The 23,279-nt window shown below is 37.8% G+C and overlaps 1 protein-coding gene and 1 pseudogene across 1 annotated transcript; one reads left to right on the forward strand and one right to left on the reverse strand.

Moving 5' to 3' along the window:
• Positions 1-387: 387 nt before the first annotated feature.
• On the reverse strand, positions 388-7,332 carry RSW3 (Glycosyl hydrolases family 31 protein). Its single transcript, XM_021973836.2, has 6 exons — positions 5,611-7,332; positions 3,892-4,165; positions 3,680-3,815; positions 2,667-2,877; positions 2,311-2,517; positions 388-947 (listed from the first exon to the last, which is right to left on the reverse strand). Exons 1-6 carry the CDS (start codon positions 7,198-7,200, stop codon positions 579-581), a joined length of 2,787 nt encoding a protein of 928 aa, XP_021829528.1. The 5' UTR covers positions 7,201-7,332; the 3' UTR covers positions 388-578.
• A 7,933-nt stretch (positions 7,333-15,265) lies between these two features.
• LOC148294821 (zinc finger BED domain-containing protein RICESLEEPER 3-like) lies at positions 15,266-20,455 on the forward strand (annotated as a pseudogene).
• The last annotated feature ends 2,824 nt before the right edge of the window (positions 20,456-23,279 follow it).

Raw genomic sequence — 23,279 nt, forward strand, 5'->3', positions numbered from 1 at the left:
GCCACCTTAAGTATTAAGTAGGATCTCCTGCTAGCATAAGTAACACCTGCCTACAAGGAGCTCTTCTAAACAGCACTTGGTGGTGCTCAAGAACAAGTTAATAATACAAAGAAACAAATTTTTCCTGCCACTTCTTCCTTTCTAAGTGTTTCTTAAACTCTATGGTTTCAATTAAATGAACAGAAATGATGAAGAGATAAAGAGTTTAAATAGGCGTTGAGGAAAGAGAGTATAACATTACTACACCATCATTATATTGATACCGCAATGTGAGTTCTGTTGCACAATGTCATGAGATGATAAAAGTCTTCATGAATCAGTTCCACACTCTACTTTTTTTGTCTGGTTTATTTAGGTACCCCAACTTGAGGGAATCCCAACAAAAACTTACCCGAAAAGGAAAATGTATATATCTTATGGATGCAGTGGCTGATGATGTACATGCATTTATAAACGAAAAACTGAGACATGTAAAGTAGATTCATGTTTTCCTCCAATGTTACTAATCTAGGAAAGATCACTCTCATACTTGAACCAAAAAGTCCTACCAAGTTATGTTTATCAGCTCACTCCATGAGTTAAAGCAGTTTTATCACCCAATCATCCACTATCCGAACATTAGGCTTGCGGATTGTTATCACAGTAGGGCCTCGCCTTGAGTGAAGGAGAAGTGGACCCTTTTCAATTTCAGCCTTCTGATTTTCTGGTTCAATTAGAGCACTCTTCTGCCCCGTGGTAAGTCCTTGCAAAATAATCCTCTCAATGACACATTCTGAAGAAAATTGGGCTTGGCCAGGGGAAGGGGGTGCCAGATTAAGAGATGTTAGCTTCCCATCTGAAAATACAAATCGGCGATGGATATAGGCTCCTTGCTGAAATTCAAAGCTTCTACCATCATCGACATAGAGTTCACCTTCAGCTGCTTGTGAACTATTAAGTGCTATAACCTACAGCAGGTAGAAAGAAAATTAAAACCATCCAACCTGACATATGCTTTTCATACTTTGAAAAAAAAAGGATTTTGCCATAAAAACAAGTGCTACAAAGAGAAACTACAACAAAGTTCGACTTCACAGTCAAATGGTTATGGAGGTGTATACAATTTGGCATAGGAAGTAAATTCCACGAGACAACTGTTCACCCTATCACCAAAATTCTTAGGCGATACATAGATGTTGAAAACTAACAACACCATGAAGAAGCTGTCACAGTATACTGCAAAACATTGTCTCCAGGTCCTGATTGAAATGGAAATAGGGTCGAAATACAATCTTCAAGGCTCTTTAATTATGCTGCTAACCTACCCGATGTATCAGTATTTCCTATTACACCCAAAATCTTAAGATAAGGAGAAAGTATAGAAAGAGAACCAGCATATATTTACATAATTTTCAACAAAATCAAATTATTTTCAATGCTTTCTTGGGAACATAGGTGAATACTCTCTCTCTCTCTCTCTCTGAGATTAAAACATAGCCATTATTGTGATTTTCTTATCTCCTAACGTTGCAAAACCTTGATAATATTCAGTGGAAGGTCATAGAAGTTTTCTGGCTTTCTTGAAGTTAAACCACAAAATCAGGAGTTAAAGTTTAGATGAGCTAAAAACAACCTTCTGTTTATGGCATTCAAGGAAACTTTTGACCAGGGATGTAAAATGTGAGAGCAGAGTGGATAATCACGTACTTCTGCTTAGCCAAGGTCCAATTCATCTACCCTCACCTGAATGTGTCCGTTGACTAAGAAAATATATTTTTAAGTTTTGTTGCTTTCTTGATTTAATTGTATTTAATAAAATCCTTAAAGCAGGATGACAGTTTAAATTTCACTTTCACAAATGTTGTAGTACTAAATGTTGTGAATGATTAAAACATGTTTTCCCACTTGGTCATATCCTGTTTAAAATAACAATTAAAAGAATCTGAAGTATCTAGACAACCACATGATTTAGGACTATAGTTCAGACTCCATTTTTTTAAAGCTTGGTTCTTAACTTCTTACGATATCATATATCAATTTTCGCTTGGTTCTTAGTTCTTCCTATCATCCAATTAACATATTTCTATGGGTCTCCTTATTAATATGAGAAGAGCGGTCGGAAGGGTGTTGGTGAGAGAGACCAAAAAAGATAAAGAAAGAGAACAACCAGAAGAAAGTTCAGCTTTTCATGAAAACCAATACAAAAGGGAAAGAGAATTTGGCATGGATGTATAGAAGTTATAATATATGTCGATGCTCAAACTTCAATACATGTTCACAAGACTTATATATTATAATGGAACATTCCTAAACTTAAAGTCAAAGGCATACCAGAGTGTATGGATCATTCACCATCTGTGTGGAACTTCGACGAAACCGGTCTTTCCTCGGTATGATGGTTCCAGCCCTTTGGAAGGCAGGAACACTCTCTTCATTAACGTCCAACTTATGGGTCCTACCTCCCTTGTATGCAACTCCAGTTTTCACTTCATACCAGGATTCTTTCCCAGGCAAATAAACTGATGCATGTCTTGCATGCTTGTACAATGGGAAAAAAAAAAATATGACACAACAGTATAAAAAAAAAATATGACACAACAGTATAAAAAAAAAATACGGATAACACAAAAACAGGGAGTTGAGAAGAAAGCCAAATAAATGATTAAGATATCAGGATGTTGTAATACCTCTGTATAAATTCCTTGCACCAGAAGACTACTTCCAATCATGAAAGCCTCATCATTGCTGAAAGTAGCTTCCTCAGAAGGAAACTCCATCCACAATGGACGAACAACTGGAACACCACTTGTGTTTGCCTCTCTGAATAATGTGTAGAAATATGGAAGCAACATGTAACGAATGTGTATGGCCTCTCTAATACGTTCAGTATTTCTATCCCTGTGATCAAGGTAAAGACCAATAATTAAAGTAATCATAAGAAGTCTATTCATGAAATGCTTAAACCACTTGTTCATTTTAATGATATATATGGTAACAATGAGTACCATCAATATTTCACATTTTCTCAAATTTTATCATACAAAAACAAGTTCTTTTTTCTTCATTTTTTCACTGGACTGGAATAACGAGGTTGTGATTTCAAAAGGGGCACAACCAAGCAGGTAGATAATAGACCATGATGATAATCATCTCTACCCCAACGTCCACAAAACTTAACCCATGTTGTTTAATACCCCTCTTGTAGCATCATCACATCATCTGCATCAGCATCACAGTACTACTCTTCATTTAAAGGCGCTTAACCATCTTAGAATACTTGCCTACCAAAAGTACTACAAATATTACATTTGATTTTTCTTTGAAAGAAAAATCAAATCAGTATAAGTTGAAATCATAGTGGAAACTTCTTTATTTCATAATGAGAGACACTCACTTAAAGAAGTGGCAGGTTTTGAAAAGAAATCTTCGTAAATCTTGCGAGAAAGAAAAATGAATATCACTCTAACAAAGCATGCAAACAGAAACCATTTCCAACATTACAGACAAAGAAGCAAATTTTTAAAGATGTAATATGCAAAGTAAACCTAACAATGAACATAAATAGTATATTCTTCCAATTATTGGGAATGTTCTCGTGAAAAAGAAAAAGAGAAGTTTGAAATCTGACTTAGTTGAAAATGCAGATATATAATTGCATCCTGAAATAGCAACGATACTCTTATAGTAAAGGAAATCCTACCCAAATAACCATGGTTCTCGCCTTTTGGTGTCATGATGGGCATGAGCTCTGAAAAATGGATAGTAGGCACCTAACTGATACCAACGAACTAACAACTCAGGTTCTGGATTGCCAAAAAACCCACCAACATCAGCACCTGTAGAAACATTATGGCCATTAGTGCCAGTTGAAAAAGAAATTTTGTATCAACAAGAAAAATTGCTTTTTTGTACCTGAGAATGATATCCCAGTAAGACCAAGAGTCAAAATCATTGGAACTGAAACCCTCAGGTGATCCCACTCAGCTGTATTATCTCCGGTCCATACTGCTCCATACCTTTGACTTCCAGCAAATACTGCTCTCGATAACACAAAAGGTCTATCCCTTCCATCACCTCGCTTCACGAGCCCATCTGCTGTAGCCATGTGGAAGTAGTAGCCATATGCATTATGTAACTCTCTATGTTCTGCATCTTCTTGATGTAAAGCATCTCTAGGCATTGTAACCTGGTCATGGTCAATAATCATGAGATGCAAAGATGCTGAGAGGTATACATGAAATAAAAATTAAGAATTGATGAGAAAACTTTTTCAGCACTTGTATTGAATTGAGACCATAACCAAAACAAAATCAAGAAAAATATAGATGCAAACTTCCAAGTAAAAAACCAAACAGAGCCAAAGAAAAGTTTAATTTATAATCTTGCTCTTTCAGTCACTAATATTTTCAAGAAAGGCACTACCTCTGATACATTTTTACTCCTAACTAAAGGTGGGTTCCATACTTTCAAACTCCAAAATAAGAAACTTCTTAAATTTACTCATACATTTGGTTACAAGTATTCTTCTCTTTTTTTCATCTTCATGTTTGAAGCATTTTCACTTCTGAAGTTTTGCACTCCTTACACTTGAACATGGTTTTCAATTTATCAACCATTACAGATCCTTTCAGTCCAACTCCAAGCTCGTGATCATAGCTGCTTTTGATTTTTGTTTTATCTAACTAGCTCGCCCCTTCACACTATTTGCTATTTTTATATTACATTGCAGATTTTCAGATAATGCTATGGCCGATTCTTACATTGCATCTATCCAAACCTCTCATAATTTCACCAACTCCCTACACTCAAATATTATTCTAATATGTCATGTCAGAAGCAGTAGTATTATTACATTATTTCCCCAGTCAAATTATGTTATCACAGGGATTTGGTTGATCATAACCATAGCAGTAGAGGCCTGTAAGCCAAAAGACCCACTTTTACCTGCCAGAATAATATGAATATTAAAAGTTTGCTATTCTAATATATACCTTTAGACCAGTATGGTTGGGGAAAAAAACTTAAAACAAAAAGAACAATAATGTTAAAGAAATTCCATGAAAATTCCACAAGAGATATTAGTGGTGCAATGAATACATTATGTAAGAACTAGAGATTAAGAATGCAGAGAGTCCAAGAAAATACAATTTACACGAAATGTCTCTATGAAAACCAAAGCTAATCCCTTACACAATTATAAGGTAGGTCGCTTCTTAAACTAATCATATATATATTCATGATGATACTGTGACAAATTTTTTCATTGTTACTGAACTTAATATGTGTTGCCTTACATTCTGATCTCCCACATTTCTCTAGTCATAGGTAAGAGATGACACAAGTTCGTATAAACAAATGATAATTAGATGTATATTATAATCAACCTATTTAGAAGTGAATTCAGTGTTTTCACTCATTCAAAAAATACTCGATAAGTAACTGAAAGTGTACTAAGCACCTTTCCTCATTAAAATTTTGATAAAATTTTGAAGACAAAAGATATTTTCTTGGCTCAAGTTTCTTCTTGACCAACATTAAAGAGCATTCTATTTAAACAATACTGCATAAATATGTACCTGAAAAATCTAATCTCATCTAAAAGCATGGCACAGTGGCGATTAAGTAACTTACCTCGGGACCATTGAAGACAGAAGGCTCATTCATGTCATTCCAGATGTACAGAGAAGGAGTTGAACCAACATAATTCTCCAAAGAGAATTTTTCAGCCCACCAGGACCTAACTTCTGGCCTCAACACATCCAAATATGATGATGAACCAGACCAGCACCACCCGTCATAATCCTTTCCGGTGGCATCCCTAACATAATACCGCTTTTCTGTGGCCTCCTTGTGCAAAAAGTATGAGTCATCCCGCTTAATATGAGGATCTACAATCGTAACCATGTGCCTACCCTTAGCAGCTAACTTCCTCTGCATCTCCTCTGGGTGCGGGAAAAGCATCCTATCCCATGTAAGATATCTCTTCCCATCTGTGTGCTCAATATCAAGCCACAAAACATCATACGGAATGTCATGCTCATCAAACTTAGAATCAACTTGCTCAACATCTTCCTCATCCCTATAATTCCACCTGCATTGGTGATAGGCCAAAGCAAACAACTGTGGCATTGCGGGTGTGCCAGTCACACTTGTATACTGGCGGACTACATCCTTAGGCCCTGGTCCAACAAAAAAGAACGCATCGACAATACCTGCCTCACTCATCCAAAGAGTATCAATCCTACTCTGCGATGAAGGGAGAGAAATGCCAGACTCTGCATCCCAGCCAGACCCGAGAACATCAATCTGCATTTCAGCAGCATTCAACCAAAAGAACCCGGAAGTCCCACGCGACTTCCCGTGGGAAATCATCAGGGGTATGGAACCATAAAGCCCAAATGGGGATTCATGAAGATACTCAAATACATCTAAGTTAAACAATCTATAGGGTTCAGAGTCCTCAATCCCAGGACCTCTAGTGGGCTTCAAAGCAAAGCTAGTAGCACGCTCAGGAATCCCATATACATGATCAGCCTCATAAAAGGACACATCAAAACTAATCGATTGCGGGCCGTGGGGCCTCCTATCCGTATGCCCTTTAAACCTCTCTTCCCACTCCTCACCATCTCTCTTCACTCTCAACTGTTCAAAGTCTAATAACCCATGAGAATTCAGAGAAATGACGCGATTACCTCCCTTTTCACGCACGTAAACCTCGAAGGGATCATGTCGAAGCACCGCCTCGTAGCCATCCAATAAGTAGACGATGGACGAGGGACCAGCATCGCCGCCGATCGTCTCCGTCGAAAGCTTCTGCAACCACAGCTTCTTGTTCGAAAACTCGGGCAAAATCACATCGGGAACCTCGAAACGCTTCTTGGGTGGATCAAGTTTGGGGTCCTCGTCGATCTTGAGCCTTAAGATCCCATCTTGATAAACAGAAAGACTGAGAACCAAGGGCTTGATTCGGTCTTGATCTTGTTCGTCTGGATTTTCTTGGGTTTTTTCGGGGAAGAGCTTGGCTGTTAGCTCACCGTCAAAGATGGCTACGTCTTGGGCTATGAGTGAGGATGAGCTGGGTTTGCGGGCTCGAGCTCGTTTGCAAAATGGGGTTTGGTTACAGTTTCTGAACTCATCTTTTTTCCAAGAGAGAACTGAGCAGAGCTGAGAACTAAGAAGGAGAAGAAGGAGAAGCGTGGGATTTCTCATTTGGGTCATCATGGATTGGTGGTCATACTCAGTCCTAGCAAGCAAATGGAGGAGGAAGACCTACAAATGGAGAGGAATGATTTCTCGTCAGTGTCACTATTGCAGCGGTTGAACAAGTAACTGAGATGGTGGTTCGGATCTAATGTAAGGATGGGTTGGTTTTATTGACCCGAGTGAACCTCTCTGTTTTTTTATTTATTTATTTATTTAAAAGATAAGTCTTTTTTTAGAGGTTTTTTGAGAAAGTCTTTCTTCTTTTTTGTTCGAATTTTTTTAAGATAGTCTAAACTAATTTAAATTAATCTAATTTACATAGAGGGGGACTCGAACTTGGGTGCAAAGTGGTAGGCTCACTATAGGGCAACTAGTCTCTCTTGGACCTAACAATTTTTATGTGAGTTGTTCTCTCTTGGACCATTAAAACGCATCCTCGTAATTGGACAAATGATCAATGATTCAGATTAGAAAGGCAATTAAGTCTCGGAATGAAAGGAGATTTGTTACTTTTTGGCGCATAATGGACCTATTTGAAGCTTGATGACCTCTAACATCACGAAATCCTCTATTGCAGACAAATCGTGCGGACAACGTTTTGAACTGTTAAATTGACTATCAAGTTTGCTTACTAAATTTCAATGAGGCAAATGAAACCCGAACTAGAAATAAAGAGCCCAATGCCAAAAGAAGCAGAGAAGTCACATTTGAAAGTAGTAACCTTTTGAAACTAATGAAAACAGAGCTGTAATGGGCTTGTTGGACTGTCAAAAGGATGGATCAAGCTTTGCTTCCCTCCTATGTTTGAGGCCATAGAACATTTCGAAAGAATTGTGAGCCTTAAGGAGTGCTTTGGTCATCTTCAATGACTCCTTGAGATATTAATGAAAGAGAATTTCATCTCTATATAGGGTTTTGATAAAGAACAACAATGGGACAAAACCTCAATACACTGCAGATGCTCATACAAATACAATAGGTGTTGGAAAGGTGTTACTTGACAATACAATGGAGGAGGTGCTAAAAGGATGTAACTTGATTTTGAACTTGTGCGAAGGATATGGATAATGTATGATCGTTACTTTAATGGCTAGGTTGAATCAAAATTAAGCTTGGCTTGGCATGAGAGGTTTGTTCTCTGGGAGTTCAAGACTCACAAGTTTAGCAAGAAAAATAGAGGGCGTTTGGTATCCTATTCAAATAGGGAACTTAAAACTTGATATATATTTTATTTTAAACAAGGAGTTCTAAAATCCATTTTTTAAGATTCAAAAACTTTTTTAAGATTCAAAAACTTTTTTAATATGCAACTTGAATACTATCAAACATACTATTTTAACATCCATATTTTAATACCATAAAATATATGATCGCCAAGCTCAATTAATCTTCAAGTCCTAAATAATACATATTAAATAAATTCTAAGACTAATGATTCTGTACATAATCAAGCCACATTGATACGGCTATGTGATCTCTAGCATCACTCATTTTATTAGCATTGTCCTTATGCAAATGGATGTGTTCCCCTGCTTGATTCTCCCCAGAGTTTTCTTCATCCACCACATGAAGATCATTGGTTTGATGATGAACTATTATGTCATTTCTTGATTGCATTCTAATGATATTGTGCATTGTACAACAAACAACATGAATATGTATTTGTTACCTAAATAACAAGCTTTTGAATTATGCTTTGATTTTCGGGATATTGTATCGGCGTGGAAAGGACGGACTGCTCCTCAGGTGTGTGTAATAGTAAAGTGACCCTTAAGCGAGTCAAACAATATGGTAGAATATTTTCAGATATATTTCATTCTCCGAAAGGAGGTATTTATAATACAAGGTTACAAACCCTAGTAGGGTTTAACTAGGAAATATGAGGTATCCTAATTACATAATATCTATACAAAAGGAAATAAATAAAATAATATCCTAATATAATAGGGATATCTCGCTAACACTCTCCCTCAAGTTGGAGCAAAGACGTCACGCATGCCCAACTTGTCAAGCGAGTTTAGAAAGATACTCGTAAAAACAGCTTTCGTAAGAACATCAGCTAACTGATACTCAGAACGGATAAAGGGGAAGGACACAATCTCCGCATCCAACTTTTCTTTAATGAAATTTCGATCAACCTCCACATGCTTTGTACGGTCATGTTGAACAGGGTTATGAGCAATTGCAATCGCAGCCGTATTGTCACAAAATAAATCCATGGGTTTCTTAGGCCCAAAACCAAGGTCTCTCAACAATCTCCTTAACCATAGTAACTCAGATACACCATGGGCCATTCCCCGATACTCGGCCTCAGCACTAGATCGAGACACCACCTTTTGTTTCTTGCTCCTCAACGTACCAAGATTGCCACCAACAAACATAAAATACCCAGATGTCGAACGCCTATATGTAGTTGAACCTGCCCAATCAGCATCTGTGTACCCTTCCACATCTGTATGACCATACTTGGAAAAAATTAACCCCTTGCCAGGAGTGCCTTTGAGGTATCTCAAAATACGTGTCACGACACCCATATGGTCTTCACTAGGTGAGTGCATAAACTGACTCACTACACTTACTGCATATGCAATGTCAGGACGTGTATGAGCCAAATAAATTAATTTCCCCACAAGCCGTTGATAGCGCTCCGTATCAGTAGGAGCTTGATCAGGATACAACACCAACTTGTGATTCTGTTCACTAGGAGTATCAATGGGTTTACAATCCAACATTCCGGTTTTTGCAAGTCCAAAACATACTTTCTTTGGGACAAAAAAATACCATGCTTAGATCTAGCAACTTCAATTCCAAGAAAGTATTTCAAGTCACCTAATGATTTCATCTCAAACTCAGACGCAAGATATTTCTGAAGACTCTGTATTTCTACTTGATCATCTCCAGTTACAATCATATCATCAACATAAATTATTAAAGCTGTCAATTTACCTCTGCGACGTTTCAGAAACAAAGTATGATCCGAGTTACTTTGTAGATACCCAGACTTCCTCATAGATGCAGCAAACCTCCCGAACCAAGCTCTTGGAGACTGCTTTAATCCATACATGGATTTCCGTAGCTTGCACACCACACCCTCCTTAGAGGTCACAGGGATGCCCGGTGGAAGATCCATGTATATTTCTTCCTTGAGGTCACCATGGAGGAATGCATTTTTTACATCAAATTGTAACAGCGGCCAATCATGGTTAGCAGCTAAGGACAAGAGTACGAGCACAGTATTGAGCTTTGCTACTGGAGCAAAAGTCACCGTGTAATCTACTCCATATGTCTGAGTATACCCTTTTGCTACCAATCTTGCCTTGTAACGGTCAATGGACCCATCAGCCTTGTGCTTCAAAGTAAACACCCATATGCACCCAACTGCCTTTTTTCCTTTTGGTAGAGGAACTAACTCCCAAGTGGCATTCTTGTTCAAGGCTTCCATCTCAATATGCATTGCATCTACCCAATTTTGATCAGATAGGGCATCCTGCAACTTAGTTGACACACATACACTAGATAATTGACACAAATATGATGCATATGACTTAGATAAATGATGAGTTGACATATAATGGTTAATGAGATATTTGGACTTGGCATGTATATCAGGAGAATATTGTACTTTAGGTTTCCCACAGGTAGTGCGTAGAGGCAAAGAATAAGTAGACACATCACTAGAAAGTACCTCATTATCACGAGTTGATTGGGGCAGTGGCAGGGCAGAGGGGGGTCTTGTATCAATTTCATTTGTACGAGAGTTGCTAGTATCACTGTTACGTCCTTCTGATGAAGACTCGAAAAATCCCAAATTTTCACCCGGCGACTGGTCGTCGCTTCACTTGCATCGTTATTATTGTCGCTCGTCGAGACAGGCAACCGGTTGCTCACTTCCTGGCGATCGGTCGGTTCCAGGCAAGTTCGTTGGCGACCGGTCGCTTCTTCCAGACGATCGGTCGCTTCCTGTTCTCAAAAAATCTCTTTCAGGCAGATTCGTTGGCGACCGGTCGCTTCCTGTGACTCGGAAATTCCATCCAGGCAGATTCGTTGGCGACCGGTCGCTTCTTCCATTCAACCGGTCGCTTCCTGTGACTCAAAAAATCCTTCCTCATTTTCCGCTCTGAGACTCTTTAATTCACTCCCCCTCTCCCCCTGAATTGAAGATGAGGGAGAAACGTAATATGGAACTTCTTCATGAAAGGTGACATCTAAAGTAACATGTACCTTCTGAGTAGGTGGGTGATAGCACTTATAACCATTCTGAGTAGTAGAATAGCCAATGAAGACGCAACAGAGAGCACAAAGATCAAGTTTACTCCTTTGATGGGAGTAGACATGAACATAAGCAACACACCCAAAGACCTTCTGAGGTAACTTAGAGACCGAAACCGGAGGAGTATGGGCACACAACACATCAAGCGGAGTCTTGAAATCAAGAACCCGACTAGGAGTATGGTTAATCAAGTAGGCTGCGGCCAAGACACCATGTCCCCAAAGATGATGGGGAACAGACATATCCAACATAAGAGAGCGGGCAACTTCAAGTAACTGACGATTCTTCCTTTCAGACACGCCATTCTGTTGAGGAGTGAATGGAGTGGTAGTTTGGTGAATGATACCGTGATCACGAAAGAACTGGGTCAAAGTATGATTCACATATTCACCGCCATTATCAGTCCGGAATACTTTAACATGGGCATGAAACTGAGTAGACACCATGGCACAAAAATCAGGGAGAATAGAGGCAACATCATGTTTATTCTTCATCAAATACACCCAAGTTAAGCGAGTGCAGTCATCAATAAAAGTAACAAACCAACGGAAACCATGAGAATTCACACGAGCAGGACCCCATACATCAGAATGTACTAACTCAAAAGGCAAAGCAGCTTTATTATTACTTAAGGGAAAAACAGTACGGTGGCTCTTGGCCATTACACAAGTCTCACATTTGAAGCTAGACTCATCACATGAACTAAATAACGAAGGAAACAAATGTCTAAGATAACCAAACGACGGATGCCCTAAGGGACGATGCCATAGCCAAAGTTGTTGCTTGTCTTTGACACTGCCACCCGGAACTTTATTAGCAACACAACCACGAACTGCTGCAGCTGGCAACTGTAAGTAATACAACCCCCCTATTCGTTTACCATGCCCAATCTTCTCGTGAGTCCTGAGATCCTAGAAAAAACAATGGGTAGAATAGAAAGTAGTAGACGCATTAAGTGTATCAAGCAAATGCCCAACAGATAACAAATTGCAATGAATATTGGGAACCAAGAGTGCATGAGACAGAGGTAAAGAAGGAGTGAGGTGGATGGTACCTTCACTGGTAACTGGAGAAGGTAAACCATTAGCACTAGTAATATAGGGGTCACGAGGGTTATGCGATAACTCATCAAACATATTATCATTATAAGTCATATGATCAGAAGTACTAGTGTCAATTATCCAAGTAGTAGAACTCATACCTGGCATAGCATCGGAAGCACACAGATTTGCAGACGGAGCCGGAGGATGGGCGTCATCTTGAGTCATCGTGCAGGTGGCCTTGGGACCGTACATACGAGCTTTGTAGTCAGCAAACCAATCAGGATAACCATGCTCCTTAAAAAACTTCTCAGAATAATGATTCCCATTACAATGGTGACATTTAGGCGGACCTTCAAGAGAGCTAGGGGTAGAGCCAGAAGGACGAGACCCAGCAGAAGATCCAAATTTTCTGGACGGGGAGCGACCGGTCGCATCGTGCTAGGCGACCGGTCGTTGACGAGTTGGGTCAACTTTGAGAGCCAACGATCCTCCTCCAAGCATAGCGGACTGACGGGTGTCTTCCTCCATGACCATGGCATAGGCTGAGAGGGGGGGGGGGGGGGGGGGGGGAACAGGACTAAGAGCAAGAATACGGCTAGGGACACCATCATACGGTGGATCAAGTCCACCAAGAAAATCATAAATTCGATCGGGTTCAATTTCTTTCAGACGACGAGCCCCATCAGTAGAACAACTAAACTCATGCGGACGCAGACAATCGATATCTTGCCAGATAGCATGGAGTTTTTCATAAAACACTTTCACAGATTCACCATTATGACCTATAAGTATGGACTGCCGTCGGAGTTGAAACAAATGAGAACTATTCTGAGTCACAGTATAGGTCTTTCGAGCAGCCTCCCATATATCAAAGGCAGTATCACCATGTTCAAACAAGGCACGAACTGGTTTAGTCATGGAATTGAGAAGCCATGACTGCACCAGACAATTATCTTCTTCCCATTCAGCATAGGCAGCGGAATCTAGGGACGGAGCAGGCTTCTTCCCATTGATCCAACTTGCCATACGACGACTAGTAATTGTAATACGCGCACCACGAGACCAAGAGGCATAATTGGAGCCATCCAATTTGTCAGATGTAATCGGGGTAGAGTAATCACGCGAGGGAAGTGCCTCCTTCGGTGTAGATGCACTAGTACTAATCACAACTTCGGAATCATCACCCATGATAGCAGCGGAAACAAACACAACACGAAGCAGATACGACAAACATAGCACAGGCACGGGCACAAGAACCCTAAAAGAAATTAGGGCACACAGTAGAACACGGGTGGGCACAACACACACAGGTCACCAGAAACTAGGCTCTGATACCAAGTCAAACAATATGGTATAATATTTTTAGATATATTTCATTCTCCGAAAGGAGGTATTTATAATACAAGGTTACAAACCCTAGTAGGATTTAACTAGGAAATATGAGGTATCCTAATTACATAATATCTATACAAAATGAAATAAATAAAATAATATCCTAATATAATAGGGATATCTCGCTAACAAAGCGCTCCGAAGCATCATTCAATAACATTACATAGTGATGAATCCCTATAGTGGAATAATTTCATTGGCCCTCTTAGATGTTTGCCTCTCACTCTATAATCATGCAAGTGGTAACGCTCTTCATGATATGGTGTGAGAAACCCACGCATATTTGCATAACCCATAATCAATAAGGTAATATTTTCCTATTTAAGAACAATTCATATAAGTGTTTTACTCCATTTTAATATACTATAAAATATTGAAAATTGATATGTTTAAATAATTTTATGCCTTCTTTTGGCAATGAGAAATTGTTCTCTTCTCTACTTATTGCATCCATCAACACTCTAGAGTCATTAGCCGTTCCTTCCCATCGCGTGTAAATATATGTGAACAACATGTCAAACGAACATGCTCACATAATTTTTTTTATCATCTGAACTTTTTTGCCTCAATATGGAACTTGTTTGGATGTAGAAGCCCATGCACTGATATGTGTTCCATCACTAGCATCAATGCAATTCTAACAAGTGAGAATCAAACCATGACATGTCAGTACTTAACTATATAATAAGAACAAAAAGTTGTTAACTTAATCACATTTATGACAAAGAGTAAAGTAATCTTAAACCATAGGCGTTACTTAGGATTCCCCATGATTTCATGAGGTGTAACCTCCATATTTGGAGATTGAATTATCTAAGTACCAAGTCGACATATTACTTTGAGAATTATATTAAATTGTCTAGACACTGTTTGTTTAGAATGTTGAAATTTCTAAGGTATCATTCTGTTGCGAACTGTATGCCTAATAGTATGTAAATATATGCGCACTGCCTCATCGACACAAATTGTTCTGTCATTTTACAAGAAATCCAAGCCCCTCAATGTCGAAGAAAAGTTTGTAAATGTGTTGTTATCCATTCTTGCAAATGGTGATGGTTCGCATTATCACCATACTACAGCCTCTCGGCCAATTGTTAGTTTCATCTTATCGGTGTTGTTGCCGGACCGAAAACAACCATGCTTTCTAGGCATTCTGACGAGCTTTTAGGCGATCGGAAGCGATTTCAAGTGCTGATAGTCGTGATTCCAACTAAACCCTGTTGTTTTGGCACTCTTTTGTTGCTTTCTTTTACTTTCCTTTGATTTTAGTTCATATACTAGGAAAATATTGAAGTCCTTATTTGTCTTTAAGGCATAAAAAAGAACCATTTTGAGCGAGCTCCCCACTCAAAGAACAGTTGTTTGATTTGAAGTAGGGATGGCAATTTTCCCCGCGGGTACGGGTCTTCGCGGGGCTTTGACCCTAATGGGTCAGGTATGAAGGACAAAAACGGGTATGGGGACGGATATGGGGAAATTATCGGGTATGGTGATTAGGGAGGGGCGGGGATGATATTTTAATCCCCAACCCGAACCCGACCCGTTAAGAATATATATAATATAATATAATATAAATATATCATTAGAGAGATTTCCTATTATTATATTGCGAATATAGAGTAATAGGAAATAATCAAATCAGCCGACTCTCTGTAAGACTGTAAATGTAATAATAGGAAATCTTCTCTATTTATTTATTATATATAAATATATTATTAAAGAGATTTCATTATTGCCCTAGTTGTTGTTTATACATCTTACAGAGTCGACATCTAGGGCTCTCTCCCACATAGGCTTGGAACACTTGCACCCTTCCTTCTTTCAAAGTTAAAGGAGTAGATTATCAACATACTGCAAGCACCACTATCCTAGGTACTCGATTCCAACTTTTAAAGATTGATAATATTTTTTTGTTCTATTTTTAGTTTTCATATCATCTAACATGATCACTGTAAGTAAAAACATATATTAATATATTATTAAATTTGTTAGTTGAAATAAGAATTACCAATACTATATCTTAATTTATGCTTAGACAATTATTCGTTATATTTACCTATTAATAGATTTCTTGATCATCTTATTCATAGATGGACATTGATATTGAGAACATTTTGGACTTTGATAGTGGTACTCAACAAAAAGATTCTCCAAATGTGGAGACACTAATTGAATGCTCAATAAGAGTTGAGAATTTGGATGAAAACCAAGAACACATTGCACAACCAACTAATGAAGACCCAAACCAAGATTCTGGTGGGTGTGATGATAACAGTCAAAATAAGAGAAAGTTAAGATCTGTTGTTTGGAATCATTTTAAAAAACAAAAGATTGGAGATGTGTGGAAAGCAGTGTGTAATAATTGTGGGAAAAAGCTATCAGCCGGAAGCAAAAATGGAACTACACATTTGCATGATCATTTCAAAATATGTCCTTTGAGGAAGCAAAGAGATATAAAGCAGTCTTTGTTGTATCCTACTAAATCAAATGATGGGGGTGTCAAGCTTGGTACGTATAATTTTGATCAACAAAATGCAAGGAAGGAGCTTGCTTGTATGATTATTTTGCATGAGTACCCGATGTCCATGGTTGAACATGTCGGTTTTAGAAGATATTCAATGGCTTTGCAACCCTTGTTTAAGATGGTTTCTCGAAACACAATTAAGAGTGACATCTTTAAAATATTTGAGTATGAGAGGGAAAGAACAATGAAGTTGTTGGAGACAAATCAAAGTAGAATTGCAATTACAACTAAATGTGGACCTCAAATAACCAAAAAAGAGGATTTATGGCCGTCACATCTCATTTCATTGATGAATCTTGGAACTTGCAAAGTCGACTTGTGAGGTAATTTATTTAGTTTTGAAATAAAACTTTTAACATATGTTTCATTTTAAATGCCTATTATAATTTGTGTACTTAATTTGTCTTTTTTTTTTTTGGGTACTAGATTTATATATGTGCCATGTCCACATACAGCTGAGACTCTTGCTAGTGCTTTGATGGATTGTTTGCTAGATTGGAACATTGATAGTAAGTTATCCACTTTGACTGTAGATAATTGCACAACTAATGATTCCATGATTGAAACACTGTTTGAAAAAATTTCTAGCTCACTGTTGTTGGATGGAAGTTTGTTTCACATGCGTTGTTGTGCACATATATTGAACTTGATTGTTAAGGATGGGTTGGATGTTATCAACACTAGCATTGAGAAAATTCGTTCTAGTGTTGCCTTTTGGTCAGCCACTCCAAAAAGAGCGGAAAAATTTATTGAGGCAACCCGTCAATTGAAAATTGAGAGCACTAAGCAATTAGAGCTAGACTGCAAAACTAGGTGGAACTCTACCTATTTGATGCTTAAGACGGCAATGATATACAAAAATGTTTTTCCTCACCTGAGACAACGTGAGTCCCTATATAAAATTATTCCTAGTGAGCAAGATTGGACAAAGGCAAGTATCATTGCTGAAAAATTGCACATTTTTTATACTGTGACTGAATTGTTCTCTGGGACCAAGTATCCTACAGCAAACCTTTATTTTCCACACATTTGTGAGATTAGGTTGGCAATTTATGATTGGCTCTTGTCTGACCAAGATGAAGTGAAATTGATGGCCTCAAAAATGGTAACAAAGTTTGAAAAATATTGGGATACAATGCATGACATGATGGGATTGGCAATTATTTTGGATCCAAGATTTAAGATGAAATTGATTGAGTTTTATTTTCCTCTTATATATAAAGAGACGTCTTCCTTGGAAATTGAGAGGATACGCAAATTGGCTTACGATATTGTCAAAGAGTATCAGTCCAAGTCTATTCAAGTGTTACTCATGAATTTTGTCAATCTTCAATTTCTACCTCTTCATCGATGGCATATCAAGTTGGAGTTGGGAACTATATGCATAAGTTTGAATCTTTTCTTTCTAATTCAACTAATGTTGAGCTCATTAAATCAGAGCTGGACCATTATTTGGAAGAGTCTCTTTTACCTAGGACTCTTGATTTTGATATATTATTATGGTGGAGAACAAATGTGTAAGGATTAAATTTTGGCTCTTCTCTTATGACAAAACCAATGTATTTTGCTAATGTATAGGTATTGGTTTAAATCTGTTTGAATGCACATGCTAGATTCAAAAGCGTCATCTTTGCAATCCAAACTTAAATTCATTACATACACTCATGTGGATTGATACATCTGGATTGATACATGTTTTAAAACGGTGCATACACTCATGTGGATTGATACATCCGGATTGATACATGTTTTAAAACGTTGCATTCATACACATGGATTGATACACCTAGATTGATACATGCTTTAAAAACATGTTTTGCTTTATTCTGTATCAATCCATGATATTCTGTTTCAATCCACTTTGAGTTGTATCAATTAATATTTTATTAAAATATCTTCAGCTCTTGATTTCATTCGATGAAGACTTCAAATATCTTCTGATCAGTTTAAACTTCTTGAAACTTGTTTTCAAAAGCAAGAGTCTTGGATGAAGTTACCTCATGTTGGTGTGACCACAACATATTATTATAATATATTCTTTCTTTCTTGAAACTAGTTTTCTCCAAAGAAAGCTTTATATTATCTTGCACATGGGCTACTTCTTTGTTGCTTGTGGAGTCAATGCTCCATGCTTCAACCGACTCCTTCTATTCTCTCTTTTAGTATTCTTGAATACAACATATTATTATATAATATGTTCTTTCTTGAAACTAGTTTTCTCAAAGGGAGTATTTATTTTCTCTTTTGTGCACATGCCTCTTTCTCCATTCTTGCACATGAGTTCTGACAAAGCATGGGTTCTTTCTCTTCAATGGTTGTAGCTCATGGCACGGCTATTTCCAATAGCATGTTATCCTCTTCATGAATGTATATGCAGATTGCATATACTTTATTATTTATTCTATTTGATCAGAGCATCTTGATTGACTGTTGGTATTCCTATTTGGAACTTGTTTTCATCTTTAAAATACTCTCTTCATTCGAATCAAGAGTTTGTTTCTGTCTTGCCCTTTCAGATATTTTAGCCACCAAACAACATTCTTTATATTATATGTGGTTCAAACTATCCCCTCTTCATTCGAATCAAGTCTCTATATATACTAAGTTAGACCTAAGGAAGAGGTGGAGAAGTTCATTTGAACTTGCTTCATTTTTATTAGTTCTCTGAAGAAGAACCATTCATGCTAGACATGTAAAAACAGAAAATCTGCATCTTTGATGCAGACCCGGTTCTATGTTTTTGAAATCATTCTATATCTGCTCTTGAGCATTCAAAAACTATTTTACTGTTTCAGCCATTGTTAATTACTTGAGAGTATGAGTATGATTGCATACACATAAAATTCCTCCAAGTATATTCACATTGATTTCAGCTGAGTCTTTTGTTTCATTGTTGTTATGATTGATTTAAACTATATGCTTCAAGTTCATTACTTCTAGTTTAATCATCACAACACTTGGTTTCATTTGTCTAGCTTAATCATTCTTTGTGATTAAGAAAGATGAAAATCTGAAACCACAACTCACTTCATATCATTATACCTTCTGCAACTTGGAGCTTGGTGCTGTTGCAAACCATGAAGATTTGTCTGTTGCAATTGGAGCTGAATACTCATGCAAAGACTGGAAGAGAAGTTGCTGCTGAGAAGTAAAGATTGTGCTTTTCTGGAAGGTTAGATAGTTAGCTGCCTATTGTGTGTAGATGAGCTAATATTGTGCTTTGCTAGAGGGTTAGATAGTTAGCTGCCTACTGAGTGTAGATGGAGCTCAACTCCCTTTGTATCTTGTACTTCTCATTGATAGTGGATTCTCTTACTGGCTTGGTCCCCCAGTTTTCACCCTTGTTGGGTTTCTGGGTTAACAAATCTTTGTGTATGTTTATATTCATGTTGTCATTAGTTATACTTGCTGCATCTTGTTCAAATGACATCTGTACACTAACGTGGATCAATACTGCGTTGCACTGTATTGATCCAAAATCACAAGGGTTTCTGTTTGTATTAATACGTGGTGTCGTTTGTATCAATCTAGTTTCATGCAGTCAGTTCCATTTGCTCACTGCAGATGCTAAGTAATTAAACACCATGGTTGTGCATGTGTTTATGTTTCCGCTTATTAATTCTTAGTTGGGCTTAAATTTTAAAAAGATAGGTTATTACCATATAGCACTAGTGGAAGAATTGTAAGCCCCCATCGTAATGGACTTCATTCAAAAACTGTGGAGGCCTTGATGTGTTCTAGAGATTGGATATGGAATGAGATAAAAGGTATTGAAAATATGTTATATAAATTTACTATTAAATGTAATTGTTACTTTCCTGTGTTTAATTATTCACGTTTATTGTGAATATCAAACTCTACAGCATTGTCCCAGGGCTGCACATATGATAATGATGTTGAGAATGAGGTAAAATACGAATTATATTATATAATTGATAATGATGTTTAATATCCTACTCTACATGATTGAAAAATTTATATTTGTTTTATTTGTGTCAGGGATCTTACACTGAAGAAGTTGAAAACATCACTTTGTACGATTGAGATGTGTGATGACTACCTCTATAATGATGAACATGTCTTGGACATGTAATTTTGATATGTATTAATTTTTTTATTAGCCTAAATTTTGAATTGATACATATGTTTGCGCTTAATGTTTTTTTTTTCTTGTTCAACAAAGTATTTTTTTAATTGGTTTTTCTTTAATAATGGGGCGGGTAGGGGAACCCGTTCCCCAATGAAGGCGGGGATGTGGTATCCCCCCTTAGAATATTACGGGTATGAATGCGGGGATGGGGGAAAAATGCTTAACGGGGATGGGGATGGGAATGGCATACCCATCCTCGATTCGACCCATTGCCATCCCTAATTTGAAGTCAGTTTGTTTGAGGCACATATTATAATAAACTCATCTGGCTATTTATAGCACTAATGGTGGCATGCTCGCTCAATTCAATCTCTTGGCCTATTTCTAGGACTGGGGCGATTTAAGGGCTAACATTTTTTCTTTTTCAAGGCCATATCAGAGTCATTAATAAATTCCAAATAGTTTTTCTTTTATTAATCCACTTGAGTTTTAATGATATCCTTGCTTTGCACCATAGGATATTAGGATCAATCAAAATCAAAGAGGGCTTGAGGATTTTAGTATGTTTTTACTTGACTATAGTATCAAGGCATATTTATAGCAATGCCCCCGAAACTACGGTTCAAGCTCACTTTGCCCCCTTCCCCCCCACCCCCCAAAACTTCAAATGACCCACTTTCCCCACTTGACCAAGATTTGTGGACCCACTTTGGCCCTTGCTATCAACTCTATCCAAAAGTGTGTTAACTTTGATGACATGGCAGGGGTGTTTTTGTAATTTCATACACATGGGTCATTATCCACCAATTTGGGTGGGTGATGTGGCAAAGTGGAACCCACCTCCAATATGAAAAATAAAAAATAAAAAGTTTATTAATCTTTTAAACTAATTAAGAATGTGAAGATCCTTCTGCAACCATATGTGGGAAAGTGATTAATGAAATATCTTTGGTTGGATGAAGAGAGGGTGAGATGGGGGCACAGATCTATTAGTGTCACCTAGCCCACCCTAAATGAAACATTAAATCCTAGCTATATTTAGCCACAAAGATAAGGTTACAATTAACCTTAGGCAACGGAAGCTTTAAAATTTAATCTTTCAGCTATAACATGACTAACCCCAAGTAGCTTAAAGCTTGGTTTAGATTGTTCCACTCCTAGACTTTCTAGACTAAGAGAAAGAGAGAGTAGAAACTTTACCCTTGAAGCACTACTCAAGGTTGACATCCTTTGAGTTGATCACCTTATGGAAGGCCTTATAGGTTCACCAAATCACAAAAAAAGATGATCTCTAACTTTTCCACACTAAGGCAGATGGAGGATATGATGCAACCTAGGAAGGAAGGATGCTAGCGTTCACTTCCTAGGGTGGCCCATTTTTGCTAGGTGGGAGGAGCTTGATGGTGTTCTAACTCCTCTCTTGAAACTAGTGAAAAACCCTAACTTTTCTCAAGAGACAAAGTTCACTTAAATAGACACACAAGGAGGAGACCAAAGTCTCCCCTTGGTAAAACCGGCCATGGGGTCTCTATTGGGTCTTCTGGGCTTATGTGGTCATCCTACTCTGCCCACATGTCTTAAATAACCCAATGGGCCTTGAACTTGATTTTATAGATTAGGCCCAAATGACCCTTTTCCAGCATTATCTAGTCCATGCACATCATATTTATTTCCTTTTATCTAACCTTATCGGAGTGCGATCCGTTAGGTTCTAATCGGCAAGGTAGTGGGCAATCCAAAACTCTTTATTGATCGATTGTGAATACACTACAAGAAAAAAAGGCTAATGTGACCAAATAAAAAGTGAGGCTTGTAAATTCGTCACATATAATAGGTATTGGTGACGAATTTATCAAATCGTCACTCATAAGACAACGAAGACATCTGCAATTTTGGAGGAAGGCCAAATCCCTCACAAATAGTCTGGCAGTTTTGGGCGGGAGAGACCAACAATTATTTGTGAGGCTTGTGGAGTCACATATAATATTTTAAGTTGTCACAAATTTTTAGTGCGGGAATATCTATCCAAAAAAATAAAAAATAAAAAGGAATGAGCAGAAAAGTTTCCCGCCCCAAAATAAAAATTATATTTTAGGGTTAGTTGTCATCACATATTCACACATGTGAGGACCTGGCCTCACTTATTCATTTAAAATATTAATCAAAATTACAACTATTTCATTCATCTGCCTCTGTTTATTCGCTCTTTACTCGCTCTGCTACCAAAACTCATAGCCATTTGCGTTCCTCAAATCAGTGGCCGCCGATCAATACTGTTTCGTCGTCGGCTACTTCTCCGGCGACGGTGACTTCTCCAACGACCATTAGTGCTCCAGCGACAACTACCACTTTGACAAAAGCCCTTTCATTCCTAATTCCTCAAGGCTTCACAATATCTCTATCTTCTTAATCCTAAAACAGGTATCATATTTGTAATTTTAACTTGTAATTTGTTATCTCTTTGCTTCAGTTTGGGTAAGTGATCGGTTCATAATTGTATATCATTTTGTACCCTTCTAGCTTATGATTTGGTTATGTTTTTGAGTTAAACTTGTGCTTTTAATCCTTTTTGTGTTTATCTTTCAGTTCATTAAGCTTTAGGTAATAATGATGGCTTTGGATAGTAAATGATGCAATCCATGTATGTTAGGGCCTAATTTGGATGAATGGATGAAGAGCTTAAAGACAAACTCAATTTTGGCTACAGTCCCCTGCCAGCCCAGTTTCGTAGGTCATATTGCAAGCTTTGTTTCAGCAACCTACATAGCTCGGATGAGG

The sequence above is a fragment of the Prunus avium genome, chromosome 4 (assembly GCF_965620075.1).
Source record: "Prunus avium chromosome 4, drPruAviu1.hap1.1, whole genome shotgun sequence".
Lineage (NCBI taxonomy): Eukaryota > Viridiplantae > Streptophyta > Magnoliopsida > Rosales > Rosaceae > Prunus > Prunus avium.

Coding starts and splice junctions, on each gene's coding strand:
- RSW3 (XM_021973836.2), bottom strand. CDS start 7,200: ATGATGACCCAAATGAGAAATCCCACGCTTCTCCTTCTTCTCCTTCTT. Junction 3,816..3,891: donor TACTGGGATATCATTCTCAG/GTACAAAAAAGC, acceptor ATGTTTCTACAG/GTGCTGATGTTGGTGGGTTT. Junction 2,878..3,679: donor CGAGAACCATGGTTATTTGG/GTAGGATTTCCT, acceptor CCTTGATCACAG/GGATAGAAATACTGAACGTA.